The 19,132-nt window shown below is 43.7% G+C and overlaps 1 protein-coding gene across 3 annotated transcripts; it reads left to right on the plus strand.

Annotated features, from left to right (window-relative positions):
* Positions 1-5,661: 5,661 nt before the first annotated feature.
* Positions 5,662-18,550, plus strand: siral1 (SIR2 antiphage like 1). 3 transcript variants are annotated; one of them, XM_088619421.1, is made up of 8 exons: positions 5,662-6,142; positions 8,027-8,110; positions 8,470-8,722; positions 12,133-12,360; positions 12,911-13,039; positions 13,451-13,748; positions 16,832-16,894; positions 17,264-18,550. In XM_088619421.1, the coding sequence occupies exons 2-8, from the start codon at positions 8,034-8,036 to the stop codon at positions 17,275-17,277; spliced, it is 1,062 nt and encodes a 353-aa protein (XP_088475547.1). In that variant the 5' UTR covers positions 5,662-6,142; positions 8,027-8,033; the 3' UTR covers positions 17,278-18,550. The 3 variants fall into 3 exon arrangements, with proteins under 3 accessions (XP_088475547.1, XP_088475548.1, XP_088475546.1); XM_088619422.1 differs by lacking the exon at positions 5,662-6,142 and adding an exon at positions 7,367-7,529; XM_088619420.1 differs by lacking the exon at positions 5,662-6,142 and adding an exon at positions 7,696-7,849.
* The last annotated feature ends 582 nt before the right edge of the window (positions 18,551-19,132 follow it).

Genomic DNA, 19,132 nt, shown 5'->3' on the forward strand with positions numbered 1-19,132 from the left:
AGGCAATTTAGAACAGCCAGTTATCCCAGGCCAGCATGTTTTCAGGATTTGGAAGGAATCCACCCAAACCTGGAAAGAACATGCAAATTCCACGTAGACATCAAAGCCCAGAACCAAACCCGAGAACCTGGAACTCCGATGTAGCAGAGCTGTCTTGCTCATTTCTGGCTGTCAAGAGCACCTGTGTCTTGAACTCTCCGGCTTCTTGAAGACAAGGAGTATTTCAAGTTGTTTAGACGGCTGACGGCTCCGGCGGGCAGAAGAAAACCTCAATGAAGAACCTTACGGGCCTCCAGGATCGATGTCGTGCAGCGGTGGGACATAAACAAGGAACACTTCTCTGTATTATCCACCAGAGGGAGACACTGAGCTAAGAGACCTTTTATAAGAATGATACTGGCTTCAAGAAGGCTTCACCGTGTAAAAGGGCGAGTTCACATCGTTCCCGAGAATAAAAGCGGTGTGACAAATTATAAAAAGCGATAAAACGTCCGATTTTCTCATTGTACGTTTGTTGAGATCGTGATTTCATTTCCGTGACTAGCCTATGTACATCTCTATAATATCGAGAACACTGTGTATCACGTATGCAAGTCCAGTAGGACCTGTAGCACTATGTTCACTATTTCACGAACTAGGGAAAGATGTCAAATTATTGTTACATGTTGAATACTGAGATCATTTTAATAGTCAAGAACTTAGGTTGAACGGCGATGGTCCTACAGCACTAGAGACACAGATTCCTGTTTTAAACCCAAATGAGAAGGGATTTAGCTACTGCAAACGTAGCTGTAGCTGCAAAAGATACTGTAATATACTGTAGCGATAGGTAATACAATAATATAGCGTCTATCGTATTTTCAGTTTTGTATTCTTGTTACATACTATATCAAAAAAGCACTTAAAACAAATGTTGATTGTTTTCCCCACACCCCTACCTTTATCATTCACTTTGTCCATGCTCATCCAAGTGTGCGATAAAATCCTTACTTTACGACGAAGACTGTAATCGTATAAAATGACATAGAGCCGTTTTTTTATTGCACTAAAAGCACCCTTCTGTGATCTTCGACACCCAAAGGCACCGCTTCGCCCTACTGTAGGCAGAAAGCGTGTATTGTCTTACTGGTAGAAAAGGTAACGCCGTCAAAACTCACGCTGGCTTCTCAAGCTCAATGCCAGGGGGGAAAATGAAACCAGGCGCACCGACAGTACGGGGAGGCGCGCCCTCCTTCTTCCCCTGCCTGAACTCCCGGCGCACTCGGTGAACCCGGGTGCTCCTGCGACACGGCACCGCGCAGCGCTCTGAACTCGCCCGACCTCCCCGGCGCACCGAGGCTCCGCGGTGCGCTCCAGTTCGCGCGGGGGTGAACCCAGGACACGACCTGCCGTGAACTCGGTCAGGGAGCGCAGCGCCTCCGGTGCACTCGGGCGGAGCGAGGGCTCCAGCTGCCGTGTCAAACACAGAGCATGTGAAGCTCCCAGCGGGCAAAGCAGACCCGGCATCGCCCTCCCTCGGTTTTGGACAAAAGGATTTTTGAACACCTTCGCTTACTTAGCTTGCGCCCTGAAGAACAGTTTTACTTTTGTGCAACGGTCAGATAACGACACTAACCCCGAATTCACAGTTACTACATCGGACTGTAGTAGTTCAGGTGGGTAGCTGCGTCAGCATGCGTAGGCTGCAAAGGATCAAGTGATAGGTTTATTCCATGCTGAAAACAGAAGAAAGAAAACACAGCGTTTCGGCCGTGGAGCCTTCTTCAGGTGTCATACTACTACATCGGACTGTTTAATGTGCAGGAGGGCTATCCGTCCAGGAATGGCACATAGTACATAGTGGCTACACTGCGTGTCAACATTATTACGATCTTGTTTGCTCAGGTGGACCGATTTCTTGCAGTAGTTTAGCCTTATGCTTACAATCGTTATACATCTAGGAGTTATAGAAGTTTTTCCTTTCTGTTGGTTTTACAACTATATTTTATTAACGATTCAGAACCTCGTTACCGTCGATGTAGCTGCAAAAATAAACGTGTATGGTCTTTTGTCGCTTCGGCAGCCATATCACTCTGCAACTCACAACTGGCAGCCCCACTGGAGCTCAGCAGGTCAGTACCTGGATGGGAGACCTCCTGGGAAAAACTAAGGTTGCTGCTGGAAGAGGTGTTAGTGGGGCCAGCAGGGGGCGCTCACCCTAAGGTCCATGTGGGTCCTAATGCCCCAGTATAGTGATGGGGACACTATACTGTAAACAGGTGCCATCCTTCGGATGAGATGTAAAACCAAGGTCCTGGCTCTCTGTAGTCATTAAAAATCCCAGGGCATTTCTCGTAAAGAGTAAGGGTGTTACCCTCGGAGCCCTGGCTAGCTTTCCCATTGGCCCTTACCAATCATGGCCTCCTAATAATCCCCATATATGAACTGGCTTCATTACTCTGCTCTCCTCCCCACTGATAGCTGAGGTCCTCCAGGACTGGTATTTGTAGGAATCCTAATTTAGCTAGACGTTTGGGGGAAACTCTGGGTTAAATGGTGTGTTTCATCTTCAATAAAATAAAGCATTTAAAGTTTCCAAAAGGGATGTTGCATTATAATTATTGGGAGCTTTGGCTGTAGCTCCAAATGTTTTAAATAGGCAGAACGCACTGCCCCCCTGAGATGGCGCTCTCCCGCTGTGCTCGGGGAGAAGCAGCTCCCCTAGCTGTAATGGTGACTGGAGGGGGTTGGAAGTGGGGAAGTGAATGGGTTAAGGGAAGGGCAGGGGCTGAAAGCAGTGTGCGTGTGGAATTGTGTGAAAGCGCCTTTACAGTTTAACACATTTAACACAGAACATGAGGTGTTTCCCAAGCCTGTTCAGTATAGCAGATTGCCATTTGATTACTGCTGTGACTAAGTGACTTGGTCTATCAAGTCTTTTTTAAAATTACACTTGTCCCAGTCATGCATCTTGGTGCAGTGGCTCTGTGGCTCAGGATCTGCGCCTGTGGCTGGAAGGTTGCCAGTTCGTATCCCGCAGCCGGCAGAGGAATCCTACTCCCTTGGGCCCCTGAGCAAGGCCCTTAACCCCAGCTGCTCCAGGGGCGCCGTACGATGGCTGACCCTGCGCTCTGACCCCCAGCTTCTCTCTCCCTGTCTGTGTGTCTCATGGAGAGCAAGTTGCGGTATGCAAAAAGACAAATTACTAATACAAGAAATTGTTTATGGCCAATAAAGTGATCTTATCTTGTTGACTCAATTAAGGGATTTTTTTAAGAGTGTGGTGGGAATGAAAACCAGGACAGGAATGTCAGCTTCAAGAACCCGGATTGGAAATGCCTGGAGTTGAGTGGAGGGGGTGGTGGTGCTGCCTTGAGCTGTTAGGGAAGGTGAGAGCAACCTTAGCTCTTCCATACAAGTTAATCATATAACTTACTTATTACCTCTGGCGGTTAATTGTTTATTTTTCTGTTTGTGTTTGTTCTCTTGTACCTAATTTGATCCTCTGATTGTATTTGTATTTGTAAATCCTTTACAAATGTAATAAAAATTCTTTTAAAAAAAAAGCCTTAGCTCTTCCGTTTCATGCAATTCCAGGACTTGCTTTCCGATAAACTCGTGCCTGACTGTAACCTTAATTACTTCAGATGTTGAAGATCGCCTTTGATAATAATTTTGTAATATTATAGAATTATTTATTTTTTAATAATATTCCACCACTGAAAATTAAGTAAGACAATACTTCATATCTATTGCCGATGTGTTTTCCCCCATAAAAGCCGGTTTTAGACCAACGTGATATGCTGTATCTGCTCTGTACTGAAGGCTGAGGACGATTAGAGGGCAGGCGCATGTGTGATTTATCCGCCTGCGGCGATTACTTTAATTTTCGAGTTGAGCGCGTTTATTCCCTAATAATTGAATCGTTTAATAGCGTAATCACTTCGTAGAGTCGTTGGTGATTGCTATTTAAGACTTGATTGTATATTAAACACGTGAAAATTATTACTTTAATTAAAACGGCGAAAAGGTGGTTTGAATTATTTGCGTAATTGACTGCGTCTCGCCACGTGCAGATGTGAAGCTCGGTTTCTACCTGAGTGGCTAAGAGTCACCGGTGACGTCAAACACACAGGCCTCTCGAATCGACTTTGATCAGTGGTTAATCGGTTTTTCCCTGGTTAGCCACCAGGTGTCGCCCTTTTCCTAGGTTTTGGACGGTTTTTGGTTTTCGTGCACAAGCGACAGCGATGCGATTTGGTTTGTTCTGATCGGAGAAAATTAATGTTCGTTACAAGGGTGCTTCCGGTGGTTCTCTAGGCACTTTTTTCAAAATGAGATTTTCTGCGCATATAATTGAACATTCAAGGAAACGGCGTTGAAACTAAATGGTTTAAGTGCCTCCCAGCTGCTGAAAATCCCTAATTAAGGATTTGATTGGCTAACAGTTGATCCAGGGCTTTTCAATTTCTGACATTTCTACACTATTCAGTAGTAAAGATCCATGACTGCTAATTAATAGCTCTTTTTAGCAGTAATAGATGTATATAAAATAAATGATAAAAACGGGGGAATTGATATTTAATACGTTCAGGATACAGAACTGATTATCTGTATCTTGAGATACACTTTGTCTACATAGAGACTACTCATACTGTATACAAGACGTCCTAATAAAAGATTTGCTGCCCTTGGAAAGAAATCATATAATCATATAATAAATTGTCCAATCAGAACTGAATATCGGGCGTGGCTTTTTTGGATTTTGCACTACTGCAGTCCACACACGTGCTCGAATAATGTAAGAAGTTCACGGAAAAAGACACCGTGATACATATGATGCAGTATATTACAAAAATGTCAGTGATGACCTAACGTTTTCTTTAAAAACAGAAGCAGATTTTGATCATATTGATATTATAAAAACTCCTGATCCCCCAAACACAAGCTCAACATTATGTTATTATAAGTAATAGGTTTATTCCATGGTGAAAAAAGAAGAAAGAGAACACAACGTGAGATTGTGAAAGAGAACACAGAGCCTTCTTCCACGGCCGAAACGTTGTGTTCTTTCTTCTTTTTTTCAGCATGGAATAAACCTAGTACTTGTTCCTTTGCAGCCCACGCATGCTGACGCAGCTACCCACCTGATTATATTATTATAATTATTATTGTGTTATTTTACTATGTACTAAGGCCTGAGCGACACTCACTGGCAAAGCCTAAGGCGTCAAACTAGTCATTGAATCAGGCTTGGTATCTAAACTGGAATATTAACTTTGGGAAGATATACTGTATTCCATACCGATGTACTGTATTATTATTATTATTATTATTATTATTATTATTATTATTATTATTATTGTTGTTGTTGTTGTTGTTGTTGTTGTTGTTGTTGTTGTTTGTTAATATATAATCAGAGTAATCGCGGATAACGGAACAATCTTCCCTTTTCTGAAATTTGTTGTATCCCAATCATTTAAGAAATGAAATTCTAGCTGACTCTGAACATGCCTTTATGACAACGGGTTGTTTATCTAGCCCTCGCGTCACAGTCCTATGTCCTGCTTTAATTGACAAGAACTATTGACTTTGCCTGAGTACTGTTTGCAAAGCCTAATTGCGCATGAGATGCGCTGAGACTCTGTTTCCATGACAGCTCCCATAAACAGTTTACGTGCGCTTCGCTACGAAGTGCATCCAGTTGCACATCAACAGTCGCTTTTACCACCACCTTGTAAGGTGATGCACCGGACACAAATCACTGGCTCTGGGTCAAGAAAGGGAAAAGCAAAGAAAATCCTTTCCCCTCCAGTGCAAACGCACGACTACTGAAGTCTATAATCGAAACTAAAAGAGCAACGTATGCACGCCGAGCTCCAAAGCCGTCACTGGGTTTTAAATGGTTTTGCGGGCTCTCGGGTTTGTCCCTCACGGCGGCTCGTAGTTGAAGTACCTGAACCGACCGGTTGCTGTTTTTTTAAAGGGACAGAAGCGACAGCGATTGCGTGCAAAATCTCCGGGACGGACAGCAACTTTTACCATGACGAAGGAAGAGAAACGCGGACTGCAGATGTTTCAGAACTGACGACTCAAAGAGGAGGGAAAGAAACCCCAATTTTAACTGGGTTGAATATCTCGCACCTCTGGAATTATAACAGGGGTGAGTGAAGTCCATTTATGCCTTTTTAAAAAAAAAAAAGAAGACCAAAGAGGAATCTCAGCAATTATAAACAGCAAGGAACTGTCTCCCAGAAATCACTTAAATAAATGAAGTTTAACTAATAAACGTCTCCAAACATTTTACAATTAGCTAGCAGTCACTGTGCTAACTCTTTTTCCGCTTATTTTATTTAGCAGACGACGAAGGGTGAAGTGTTTTGAAGACGTCTAGCGCACACGATGTATAGATACAGTGCTGCGCTGGGTTACACGTCTGTGGTTTTGCGTCAATTTACTCTGAAAAATTAAACGGATTTACTTTCAGAGTTACGTCTCAGAGCCCCGAAAGTTCAATGGCTTTCTTGTGAGGAATAATTTCTATTTTCTTTTTTAAACAAAAAGAACATGTAACATGTAGCTCTTTTTAGCCACCCTGGTGTATTGACATCGCAACAGCTGTCGCTGAAGTCGGGTACGTCGCCTACATTACCAGTAACATCGGGGAGGAAAAAAAAAAAACTTTTTCAGTATTGTTGAGCTCATGATACCCGAAAGGTAACCTCATCTCGGTGAAGCCTAAGCTTCGGGGGGCTTTTGCGTACCCGTAAATGACCGATAACACTAATACCAGCTGCAGCCCTTTATTGCAGCTGCTGTTGGAGAAAAAGATGGATAACCATGGCAACGGGGCCAGGGGGAACCGAGAGGGCTTCCGCTGGAAGAGTTGACTTCGTCACCATTTGCACACACCTGTTGAGGCTCCTTTTCCCAGATTCTAGTAAAATACGGTCAGATAGGAGAGTAGTGCTTGCAGGCTTGAGTAGAAGCACTACTGTAGCAGCTGCCTCAGAAAGGGGAAGTCGGCTGTAGGTAGGCTTACTGAAGCTGTAGCTTCTTTGAAGGCACAGTTTGCATGCTGCTTGTAATAAAAAAAAACATTCCGTTCCACTTTTAGTTTCTTAGATTTGAATTGTCCACGTTATTGCTCTATTTTGTAGCGAACAGTTTCATATAAAAATCTCTCGGTGCCACAAGAAAAATGTGGCATTTGACATTTGCTATTGTGTTTTAAAGCAGTGGGACAAAATGTGGATGTTGCCGTAATTTTCAGTGGTGGATGGAAATATGAGAAGTCAGTGCCCCCCCCTTTCCTTTAAACAGGCCTTGTACTGAGATAAAGATGTTATTTGTGGTTGATAAGCACAGGCATGAAACACTGGGTACTGGAACAGCAGCACATCTTCGAAGGAGGTCTTGTTAGTGTCACATAGACTCGGGTGCCCTGTCCTGACGTCTTGGAAACATGTGGCCTTGAAAGAATTGAACAAGTTTCAGATTCTTGTCTTACATGTGTTTGCCGAGCTGCTGGAAGAATCCAAAGGCTGCAGGTGATCATCTTATCTGCTGTTTCTGTTTGCCTTGCTTGTCCTTTGTGTGTGGGCCCCCTGAGGTGGGGGAAGAAGTGTGGTTTTTTTGTTAGAAATGGAAACAATTATTGGCAAGGTCCTCGACAATTCCATTTTGTGGAAAAGAAACAAAGAACGGAATGGATTTTCATCTCAAATGTGTATCAGAGTCGTTCCAGCGGACACTTGAGTTCCAGAAATACAGCGGTGCAGAGAAACCCTCGCTTCATTTCCTGCTCCTAAAGTCCCCTGGGTGGCTTAGAGATGTACAGATTGGCGTTCTGGGGAAAACAAATCAAAAGGCAAGATTATGGGAGACATTTCTTTCCAGCCATGGATTTGGGTTAGACCTGTCTTGTCCCGTCTAACCCCATCCTACCCCTGTGTGCACGGTTCTTTGTGCAGTCGGCTGTTTGTTGTGATGACAGGGGCTGTTTCCAGCTTTATTTCATGGTGGTGTGACTGCGGTTGTGTTGCAGGAACTGGATGGCCTCGGTAGCACCAGTCAAGACAGAGAAGCGATCTGCCTCTGCTGATGCAGACTCCGCTGCCAAGAAACCCAGGTAGCCGCGCGCCTCTAAGCGGTGCTAAGTCGCCGTTCTAAGGCTCTGTTGCGTTTGCCTTTGGGCTTGCGTTTCTTTGTGGTGTCGATCATTTTGCAGAAAAATCTGCTGCTGATATGACAAAGGAAGTCTGTCAGCTGTTTCTTTTTTTCCAGGGCCTTCCCACTAAAGTCGCAAACAATGTTGCGTCTTTAATGATTTTTTTAAAAGCAAGCCGCCATAAGTCTCTTGTCAAAATAAATCTGAGAAAACGATACGATACTTGCCCTATCTAGAGTCTTCTTTTGAATCATGGCTCAAGAACCGATGTATTGCAGAAACGCTCAGCTATGCGTCTCTTGCCCCGTGCCGCCCCGCAGGAAGCTGCTGCCCAGCCTGAAGACGAAGCGCGCCCCCGAGCTGGTGCTGGTGATCGGGACCGGGGTGAGCTCGGCCGTGGCGCCCCAGGTGCCGGCGCTGCGCTCCTGGAAGGGGCTGATCCAGGCGCTGCTGGACGCCGCCAACGACTTCGACCTGCTGGAGGAGGAGGAGAGCCGGCGCTTCCAGCAGAGCCTGCAGGAGGACAAGAACCTGGTGCACGTGGCCCACGACCTCATCCAGAAACTGTCGCCGGTAAGCAGGTGCCCGGGGGGCTCCCGCACGCTTCCTGCCCCGAGCTCCTTTCGCTCTCGTTGTTGCTTTCGGTCTTTCTGTCGTCGTGGAGAACGAAAGGCCCTCGTGCCTGGTCAGTCAAATTTGAGATCAGGACATTTCCAGCTGCAAGGTCACTCCCTCGTCTAACCACTTTATCCAATAGAGGCTTGCGGTGGAGCTGGAGTCTATCCCAGCAAGCAATGGGCGCGAGGCAGGATACCCTCTGGACGCGACGCCAGTCCATTCCTGCGAATCCTTATGGATTTGTTTTTTCTGATGCGTTTGCCTGTTCCATATATCTAAACCGTCAAAAAGTCTTATTGTAAGGTCGAGGAGCAACAGAAAGATGCCTTTATGGGTAACTCCTGATTCTAAGTATTTACGAGACGTATCGCGGGCCTCCTCGTGGCACATGTTACAAAATTATTTCTAACATGTGACAACAAAACTTGATCTATTTAGACGTTTTATGAATTATGTTACTGAGTTTACAGAAAAAAACTGCACTGAACCGGCCTCTGCAGAGAACCTGAGATGAACTTCCAAAATAAAAGAGAGTCTTGGGGTTGTTACAAACTGATCTACTATTAGGGAACATGGAAATGCAAAGTAATACTGACTTGTCATAGGTGCTAATGTAGAGATGGTTTTAAAAAGCCAACTGGGTAAACACTGCTGTGCTATGCTGTGCCTAGAGAACAGAAGCAAGGAATTTAGAAAAGGCATTTGTTTTGTGATTTCTTGTTTATCTAAAGCCAAACTATGTGACCTTTGTTCCTGTCGCTTCCTGTATCGGTCTTGTCTCTCTGTTCAGTTGTGGTTCATTTGTTTCACCACACTGCATTTTCCAGAGCAAATGGTCCACTGTTGCTTGGCAGCAATTTGCTGTCTTTCCTGCTTTAAAATCAATTAAAGCATAGTTTAAGAGGCACAGTCATGAAAAGGGACTCTATAAAGTACTGTTCAGTAAAAAATGTGACAAGGGGGCATTGCAAAGGCCTTGTAAGAGCTGTAGAAAAGAGAATGCATATATAATAATAATAATAATAATAATAATAATAATAATTGCTTACACTTATATAGCGCTTTTCTGGACACTCCACTCATAGCGCTTTACAGGTAATGGGGACTCCCCTCCACCACCACCAATGTGCAGCATCGCGAGTAGAGTCAGCTTTTATGCTTTCTAGCATTTACACAAGGATTGTGTATTCACTAGAACGTAAGGTTTTCATACCAAGATTGGAACACAAAACATCACATACCTAGTTATCGTTGCAGTTATTTACATTGGTGTGAATCCAATCACGGTGAACAGGAGACAGATGCCATGTTGGTCATGTTATGGGAAAGCCAGGGAAAGAGTGGATATTTCCAGTGAGGATTCGAGTAAAGAAAGGCTCAGTGTTTCTGTTGCAACTACTTGTAAAAAAATATCATTTCTGGCTGGTTCAAGGCTGAAGTATGTTTGTGTGGTAAAATCTATATTTGGGTTTAATCTCCTTGACTAATATGGATGTGATTGCCCAGAGTTTCTGGTCTGACAAAGTAGACACCTGTGCCCTGTGGTTATGTGAACTTGGCCGTTAAAAAGGTTCTCCGGTAGGGCTTTACTGAATTGCAAACTGTTTGGCAACAAGAGGTTCTTGACTATTGGAATTGTCTTTGTGGGTTTTGAGGATGGGGAATTGTAACAGATGCACAATATTGTCTGAAGTTAATTTTGATATGCTGTTATGATGTGCTTCAGTCAAATGAAGACCCACAGGGGTATCCAGTCAAAAGAGTGTTTTTCTTGGATGTGTCAGCAGTTGTCTTTGACCTTGCAGATGTGATTATAGCAGTTTTTCCATTATTTTGTTAGCTGTGCCTCTCTTGTTCATTCCTGCTTAACCATAGCATTAGGGAAATTAACCTGCTGAGCTGAGCAGCATATCTTCAAAAGGGGGAAATTGTCCACATGAAAATGGTGTTATAATGTTTTGGTTTGTTTTTGATTGAGGTTAATCATGCTATGCTAAAGCTCTGCAATCTCTTTCTCTCTGCTTTGTGCTGAAGAAGCATTGTGAAGCTGCCCCGCTGTGCTGAAATTCTCTCAGCTGTGTGTTGTGACCTGAATCTTTTCAACAAGCTGATAATGCACACTAGAAAAGTACATGCTTCCTTAGCCCAGATTATGCCTGGAAGGTTTCACAAACAAAGCTAAAAAACTAAGAAAAATAACTTTTTGTTTTATAAACATGCTCCATGGCCTCTGACATTAAGCCTGCTTGTTTACACACACAACTTTTAAGACGCAAGTTGGCTTTCTGAATGGGAACCTCACGTCTCTTTATAATTTTGTCAATGTGAGTTTTCTGTTCACAGCACCCAGATCTTTCTTACCGACAAACATCCTGGGGTGATTTTCTCCTCATACAGCTGTCACTTTTAACGAACAGCCAAAGATTGACATGTTCTGGGTGACCTGAAGGCTCATCTTTTATAATCGATGGGTGATTTCCAGCTGAGATAATCTCAGACTTCTTCCAGATCAAGACAGGGTGGCTTGAAACCTTATTGTGACCTTGTGATAAATTCTGAAGGATGCAGCCTCTTCTTTTTTTTTTCTGTCTTCCTAGAATGTAGTCTTTATACCACCCTGTGAGCCTAGGGACCTATTGTACTGCAGGACAAAAAAAGTAGTATTTCTGATATCAGACTATGACATTTACCTGGTGCTAGTAGGCAGTAGTAAAAGTGGCTATCGACCAAAATTAATCTTCACTTTAGTCCATTATCTCTGACCTTTGTGTCTCTGTGCTCCTGTTGTCCTGTTAATTTGACAATGGATGAGGTTTTCAAAGCTATTCATGGAAGCTTCTCTCCTGTGCTTCTGGGAATTGTTACCAAGTGGGATCTGAATGCCCAGCTCAGTATAATGAGATTTCCCTTGGCCAGACGGTAATCCTGAGCCCAGTCAAATGGCTCACTTTAACATTTCCGCCTGCGTCGGTCAGTCTGGCATTCTTTCCTGGGTGCTCATGTCGAAGATTCCCACACCAGGATTTTGTTCCCGCCCCCTCTCCCCACCCCCCCAAGTTAAATATTTCAAATTGGTATAAACATTCAGTTAGTGAAACAAAGAAAGTTGTGCTAATAATTTGAAATAATTTAAATGAGTTGTGAATCATTTTGAGATGATTATACTATAAAAGGACATTACAGCAGTAGGGCATGATTCGTATCCTTGAGAACAATCCTGTCTTGAAGTTCTCTTTAATCCCAGCTAATTAGGCTCATTAATTTGACCAGTTTACCACTAACGTTCCAAGGGTCTTCAGCTGCTGATGATGAGAAGGGACCCAGCTGGCTGATGACCCTGGACCGGCCCTCTCCTCTCTCCGCAGCGCACGGGTAACGTCCGCTCCACCTTCTTCAAGGACTGCCTGTACGAGGTGTTTGACGACCTGGAGTCCAAGATGGAGCACGCCGGGAAGCACCTCCTGCGCTCAGTCCTGCAGCTCATGGAGAGCGGGGCGCTGGTCCTCACCACCAACTTCGACAACCTGCTGGAGATCTACGCGGCTCACCAGGGCACCAAGCTGGAGTCCCTGGACCTCACCGACGAGAAAAAGGTCCCCCCGCTACCTGCCTTCTGTTCTGTGGTGACCACACAGCTACAGCTACGCACGCTTCTCCAGAAAAGCCTCGTCCTCTTTGAGCAGCACCTGTTTCTGTCACTGTCTATCACTAGTGTGCTGGATAGTTATTTCACAAATCGAGTCTGCAAGCCGTATGAATATAATGACAGTGGTGGTTACTGGGAAGTACCCATGAAGATATATATGCTCACAGCATAACTCATTGGTAAAAGTTGTGTGGCTTGTTAAAATATTGCAAGTTCAGTACTGTAGACTTTTAATAAGCAAAGTTACCAAAGATGCACTGTATAGCTTTTCATGAGGAGTGTTAACAAACCAACAGGGTTGCGTCTGGTTTTATACACAGGAAGTATGCTCACTTGACTGGCATGCAGCACGAGTGACTATTATAAAGCCGGCCTGTACCATATACTGTATGGGGAGTCTGCATTTCAGACAGAATGCGTGTTATTTTACACTGTGTCCCGGGCGAGGGCCTGACTCACGCTAACGCTGGGCGCGTGCCGTGTTCTGTGTGGCACAGGTGCTGGAGTGGGCTCAGGAGAAGAGGCGGCTCAGCGTGCTGCACATCCACGGCGTTTACACCAACCCCAGCGGCATCGTGCTGCACCCCGCAGGGTACCAGAACGTCCTGAGGAACACTGAGGTCATGGTGAGGGCACTGGGGGGGCAAGCCGGGTGTGCTTCCATTTGAACGATAGCAGCAGGCGCAGCTCCTCTGTTTCTTAGGAGTACAACATTCTTACACCAAGCTACGTTTATACCTGTTTTGTTATAAAGAATCGACTCTTTAAATGTGTGATATTTCTAAAATGTCACATTGATCTTCCACACTGCATAGGTGAGTCCAGAGTCAGTTTAAATGTTTCTCTTTGTCATGAAACATCAGGGTTTATTTATTTTTTGCTATGAATCTAGCATGAAGGAAACCGCTAGCACAGGAGGTGCCGTCTTACCTTGGCGTGAGTTCTGGTTCTGCGGTTTCTGAACTTTGCCATCCTCTGTAATTGATGCCCGCCTACATGTGGTTTGTTTTGTTTTGTTTTTCGCGGCCCCCGCGCAGAGGGAGATCCAGAAGCTGTACGAGACCAAGTCGTTCGTGTTCCTGGGCTGCGGGCGCACCGTGGACGACACCACCTTCCAGGCCCTCTTCCTGGAGGCGGTCAAGCACAAGTCGGACCTGGAGCACTTCATGCTGGTGCGGCGCGAGGACGTGGGCGAGTTCAAGAAGCTGCGCGACAACATGCTGGACAAGGGCATCAAGGTCATCTCCTACGGCAACGAGTACGCGGACCTGCCGGAGTACTTCGAGAGGCTGGCCAACGAGATCTGCACTCGAGATGTGGCCGTCAATGGCTGGGGTGGGTCCTTTCTGCACACACTCTCCTCCGAGAGAGCCCGATGAGATCTTAGTTTAGCAGTGCTGGACTCATCAGTGGAATGAGAAGATGTATTTGGCAGTGTATTCACCTAAGCACCTAATATAACTTAATACTGTTAAGTAACTTTTAAGTTAACCTTTTTGTTTTTTAACGATCTGAAACAAACGGGAGACTTTTGTCAAAAGCTCACTATTTAAGTCGGCATTAATGGGGCTGATTTAAGGATATCTGCAGTGCAAACAACTGTGGATATAATATCAAATCAAATCAAAGTTTATTTATCAAATGCACAACAATACGGCGTGCAGCAGTAGTTGCTGGCAATGAAATGTCTTTTTCTGCGAGCTCACAAAAATCACAAAAATTCACAAAAACACAAAAATCACAAAATTGAGGTTACATTTTTGAAATTGAATAAAACTCAATGTGAGAAGAGCTGTTATGTGTCCATGGTGTATGCAATATATACATGTAGTGCAATTATGATGAATATAGTGAGAATTGTGTGTCCATGTAGCCATTAGAGGTGATTTGCTAAGGAGCTACAGGTTGGCTGTTTAGCAGTCTTATTGCCTGGAGGTGGAAGCTGTTCCGTAGTCCGTAGTCTGTTCTGTAATATCCGGATTACCTTGTAGCAGGGCAATTCTGTGAAATGTGCGAAATTTCACACTGTGGAATGTGGAAGCTAAATTTAAATGAGCCAAGGTGCACAGTTTTATGTAGCGCAGTTAGGCTAAAGAGTGTAGCCAGTATGTTGGGTTATTTACTGTGTGAACAGCCAAGAGGTGAGGTGAATTGTGAATTCTGGTAGTATTAAGTAAAATCTGTGGAAGATTGGGAGGAAAGTACAGTTTAGCACTAAGATTAATCTCTAAGCAGGGAGATAAATCCCTAAGCATGAAGTATATTTTGTCTTGAAAGGGTTTAACCAAAATCAGGTATGCTACCAAAGAGGCCACATGATGCACACTGGTAGGGAAAGATGATGCCCTTAGTGCTACCAAGAAACAGTCAGCCAGGTGATGAAATAAGAACTGCAGTACAGGCCCCTGAGAGAAACAATCATCAGCATTAAAGCTGAAACCTCTGGCCAGGCATGTATGTCCATGTAAAACAAATGTGCCCAGTGCCTCAGATATTGGAATTGTCCTGGGGCACCAACACAAAGTCTTCAAGTAGCAATGCATGAAATATATGAAGTATATGATGATCCCTTGCAGCTGAACTATATCTAGGTCTATAAAAGAATCCGGTTCCTCCTAGAAAAGAATGAATGCCCTGTAATACGGATCTTGGGGAGCTGAGAGAACAAAGGGTGTCGAAGCCCATATTTTGGGTATAAGAACCCCTCAATCAGCAGAGGACCAGGAAAGTGGATCTTAGCTGGGGCCATCAAAGGAATGAGCATATATATATAAATACAGTCTTTCCTAGCTCTCCAGAGGGGTTTTCTCTACTCCAGAATGTGGAAGCAGTCACAGAATTGTCAGAGTTTCAAAACAGAAGACGGATAAGGTCATGGGAGAGAACTGTGCCAAAAGCAAGTCAATCAAAGTCTCGTCGTCCTGAGCAAGGGACATTTTGTACCACTCGGGGAGTCAAAAGCTCATGAGGATTTTTGGGGAGGCCTGGATATGAGGAGCTGGAAAACTGGGGATAATGCACGGTGTGCCTAACTCTCTGCTGTCCCTGTTATCACATTTTCCACCATTCACCAGTAGCTAAATTTCAGCAGTTTTGCTGCATGTTCCCCTATTGTATTAGGTCAGGGTGTTAGAAAATAAATGTGAAGCTAGATAAGACAAGTGTTATTCCTATTGTAAGGGAAATTGTGGTAAAAACAATAACATATAGAGTTGTATGATCTGTTTGGTTTCTAACTCTGGTCCTTGAAACCTACATGCCTTATGGTTATCTCTGTAGCTGACGTCTGTTACAATATTGAACCCTAAACTGACCTAACTATAGCGCTGATGAGATTTTTTTTAATCTGTTCTCAAGGAAGGTGCGGGTTTGCCTGATCGTCTTTCCTAAGTAACTTAGGCAGACGAAATTACATGAAAGTGCTGTCGTGCACTAGCGGCAAATTTAAACCGCAGGTGTGCGTCACTGAACAGTGTTCTGAAACTGACAACTCAGACCAATTAAAGAACAGAAACACTTCCTGTATCCTGTAAGGTTCTGCAGTAAGTTGAATTGCACTTTTAGGTATGCTGTCAAGATGCTAAACCTCCTTTCATTCCTGCAGTATATTGCTGCTGGAGCGTAACTGTCGCAAACATGAGTTTAGGCTGCTGAGGTTTGAAGGCCATTGCCGCAATCTCAATTGAAATAAGGAAGTTAGTCTAAACCTTAGTTCATGCTTCTGTCATACGTGCAAGTGTGTAACCTACCTATTGTAAATTTTATATTTGGATTGTAAGTTGCCTGAAAGAGCTGGTCTGCTAAGAAAAAAGTAGCGCTACTTTAAGGAAAAAAGGGAGTTGATTTAAGCAGGGCTGCAATACAATTGCGCACACCAAGCTGTCCACACCACCAGCTGAAGCTGAATGGAAAACAATGCTTATGTTGGAATGTAGTTGGTTTTTTTTTTATGTGTTGTATTATGTAATACAGACAAAAGAAGGCACGAAAAAGCGAGGGATAAAATGCAAAATGTTACACGTTTCAATTCGAGTTTGTGTTGTAATTGCAGCCTTTGTTATCAGTGCACCACGATTTCTTCACATGCTGTTGGCGGATATCTAGTTTTTCCTTTACTGATTGTAATTTTCTTTACATGCAATATCCTTGCATTTCATTACAGTGTGTGCACAGCCTGGGGCTCCAGAACCCTGTTCAGCTCCATTCTCTTTTCTTGATATAAAGGCACATGTTGTATGGACTAATTAACCCATTTGAAAACGATGCAGACCACCAGGTGTGAGCATTTATTACTGCATTTTTAGCTGACTGGGTCAATGGTTGTAAGGATGCTGTCCAGTTTGAGTGTTCAGTATCTGAAGATCCATTTGTTCACAACCTCATATCAGTCCCCATTTTGCATCTCTCATGTCCTGCAGGATCCCCAGATCAGGAAGATGTAAACCAGAATGGCTTGAGTTCACAGAACAACCTCTTTCAAGGTAAAGAGAAGCTGCACTTACAGTGTGTTACTTCATTTGCCTCCCTTCAGAGATCGAGTACTTGACAATGCCAGTAGCACCTACAGCTGGACTACAGGCAGAATGTATCAAAAACAAATTACGCTGTAAGATATTGAAATTAGGATTCTAATCATCATCATCATCTCAGATTTTTCAGATGCTCCCATTAACTGCACCTTTTTTTTTTCTGTCCAACGCAAACTTTGCATTTTGCCAAAAAGGTGTTTGGCCAAGGTTACAACATTTTGCTTTGTCTGCACGTTCGCTGTTCTCAACGAAGGGAGGTTGTTGATTTTGATGCATGCTTTTTCTCTGCATTCAGGTACTTCTCTTTCTCTTTCCCTCTAGAATGCCATACCTGACAGAGGAATGGATGGGCTGTGGGGAAACAACATCTGCGCTCTCGCAGATCATTAACCTGCCAGCCTGAAACCGGAGCTTAATTCGATGACCAGGTCCGATAACGCAAAAGGACTGTGATCTGATCCACGAAAGAGACCCACTCTGGCTCTTCCAAGAAAGAAGGAAAATCATACCATTCCTCTCCAAAGCCACTATGGTTTTGTGTGGCTTCCATCATATTGCAAATAGCAGCAAGGGAGGAACAGCCTCTACACAGAGCCAAGTTCTAATCATGCGTAATTGGAAATGCTGTCCTCACAATGTCATGGTTTAGGCTCCCTTTCAAGAAAGAAAAGAGTAAAAAAAAAATGTCAAGATCTGCGGTTAAGTGTCAGAATGGCCTTGCAGACAGGCTCGAGTGAGGTGTTTCTAGGATCTGAAAAGGGTGGAAGCTGTCTGGCATTTTGGCAAAATGTTTTATGATCTTTGATGTAGCACCAGACTGAGAGGCTGTGATAGGGGAAAAAAAAGCTAGGGATTGGATCCCCCTTTGGAACTGTGAATCATCTTTGATAAGAAAGCCATCGGTCAGCAGCCATCATGCAGAATGTCAATATGGCCTGAAACCGCTTGCACAGGGAGGCAGGGAGGTGAGTGACGCCTTATTTGTAAGAGGCTTGTTTCCTCCATGACGTGAGGTTTGCTCTGAGTCTCTCTAGGACACACCAGGTTGTTTCCTTTTGACAGACCAGGATCATAGGCTCAGTTATCATTTCTATGATAGAGCCTCCAAAAAAAGCAATATCATTTCTCTACCAAAGGCCTGAGCTGCTTGTGACATAGTTGCTCTAACTATATCATGCTGGTGTATGGTTTTTCTGCACAGGCCCTGGATGTGTGCGTAGGAGTAGTCTTTTATTCAATTTAATTACCATTTTGTCTTGATGTTGAATCCTCCATTATTGTAAAAACAACCACTTGTACGAAGTCCAGCGGGATGATCAGTACACAGACAGGTCCATCCAGTTCCTCTGAACTCTTCTGGTTTTAAAAGTAAAAGCTTTATTAACTTTTATTGACTTATTTTCTTAACAAAGGAAAGAGCTCTTGGTTTGTATACTTACACCCTAGTATGATGATATTGTTTTGCAATCAAAAAGCCAGGGGTGGTCTTCTCTGTACTATGAAACGTTATAGCTTTTATTTCCATAAATTCTTTTTTTTTTTTTTTTGTAGGGATTGAAATTTGAGTCTTTATGTCACGACTTGAAATAAAAAGTTTTATTTCCCCCAGGTGATGTTACTAAAGAAGCATGTTGCTGAGTACTGCACAGTTCTGATTCTTTGCTGTACGTTTCCCTAATGAACCACAGGGGCAAAATGAAAGTGATCGTGGCAATTCTGCAAAGAGCACTCCAATTGATAAAACCCCAAGAACAGCCACCCCATGAGGAAGAATGCGAAGCAGGAAGTGCTGATATCCGTCATCTTCACCAGAATTCTGTTCTGCTTCAAGTGCTGTGAACCACCACTATATTACCAAAAAAAGCCTTAACCACAGATCCAAGCAATGCCCCAGGCTTTGAGTGAAAAACAGACTAATTCCCTGAGTTTTATTCCCAACTACAGGACAACCAAAATAAAGACTTGGGTGCCCTGAGGAGCTGGCAAAAAGGAAATGCAGGGCTTCTTGATAGTTGATGAAGGGTCAAGACAAAGTAAAAGCAAGGTCAACGAAGAGGGTTAATACCTTTTGCATATCAAGGTTACTAATTAATATCTACTCCTTCAAACACAAAATTGAATTTTCTAGAATGTCTTCGGTGCAGGTAACATGCTTAATTTAACTAGGCATGGAAGAAAAGAATCCCAAGG

This window comes from Lepisosteus platostomus, chromosome 25, assembly GCF_059453375.1.
Source record: "Lepisosteus platostomus isolate fLepPlt1 chromosome 25, fLepPlt1.hap1, whole genome shotgun sequence".
Taxonomy (NCBI): domain Eukaryota; kingdom Metazoa; phylum Chordata; class Actinopteri; order Semionotiformes; family Lepisosteidae; genus Lepisosteus; species Lepisosteus platostomus.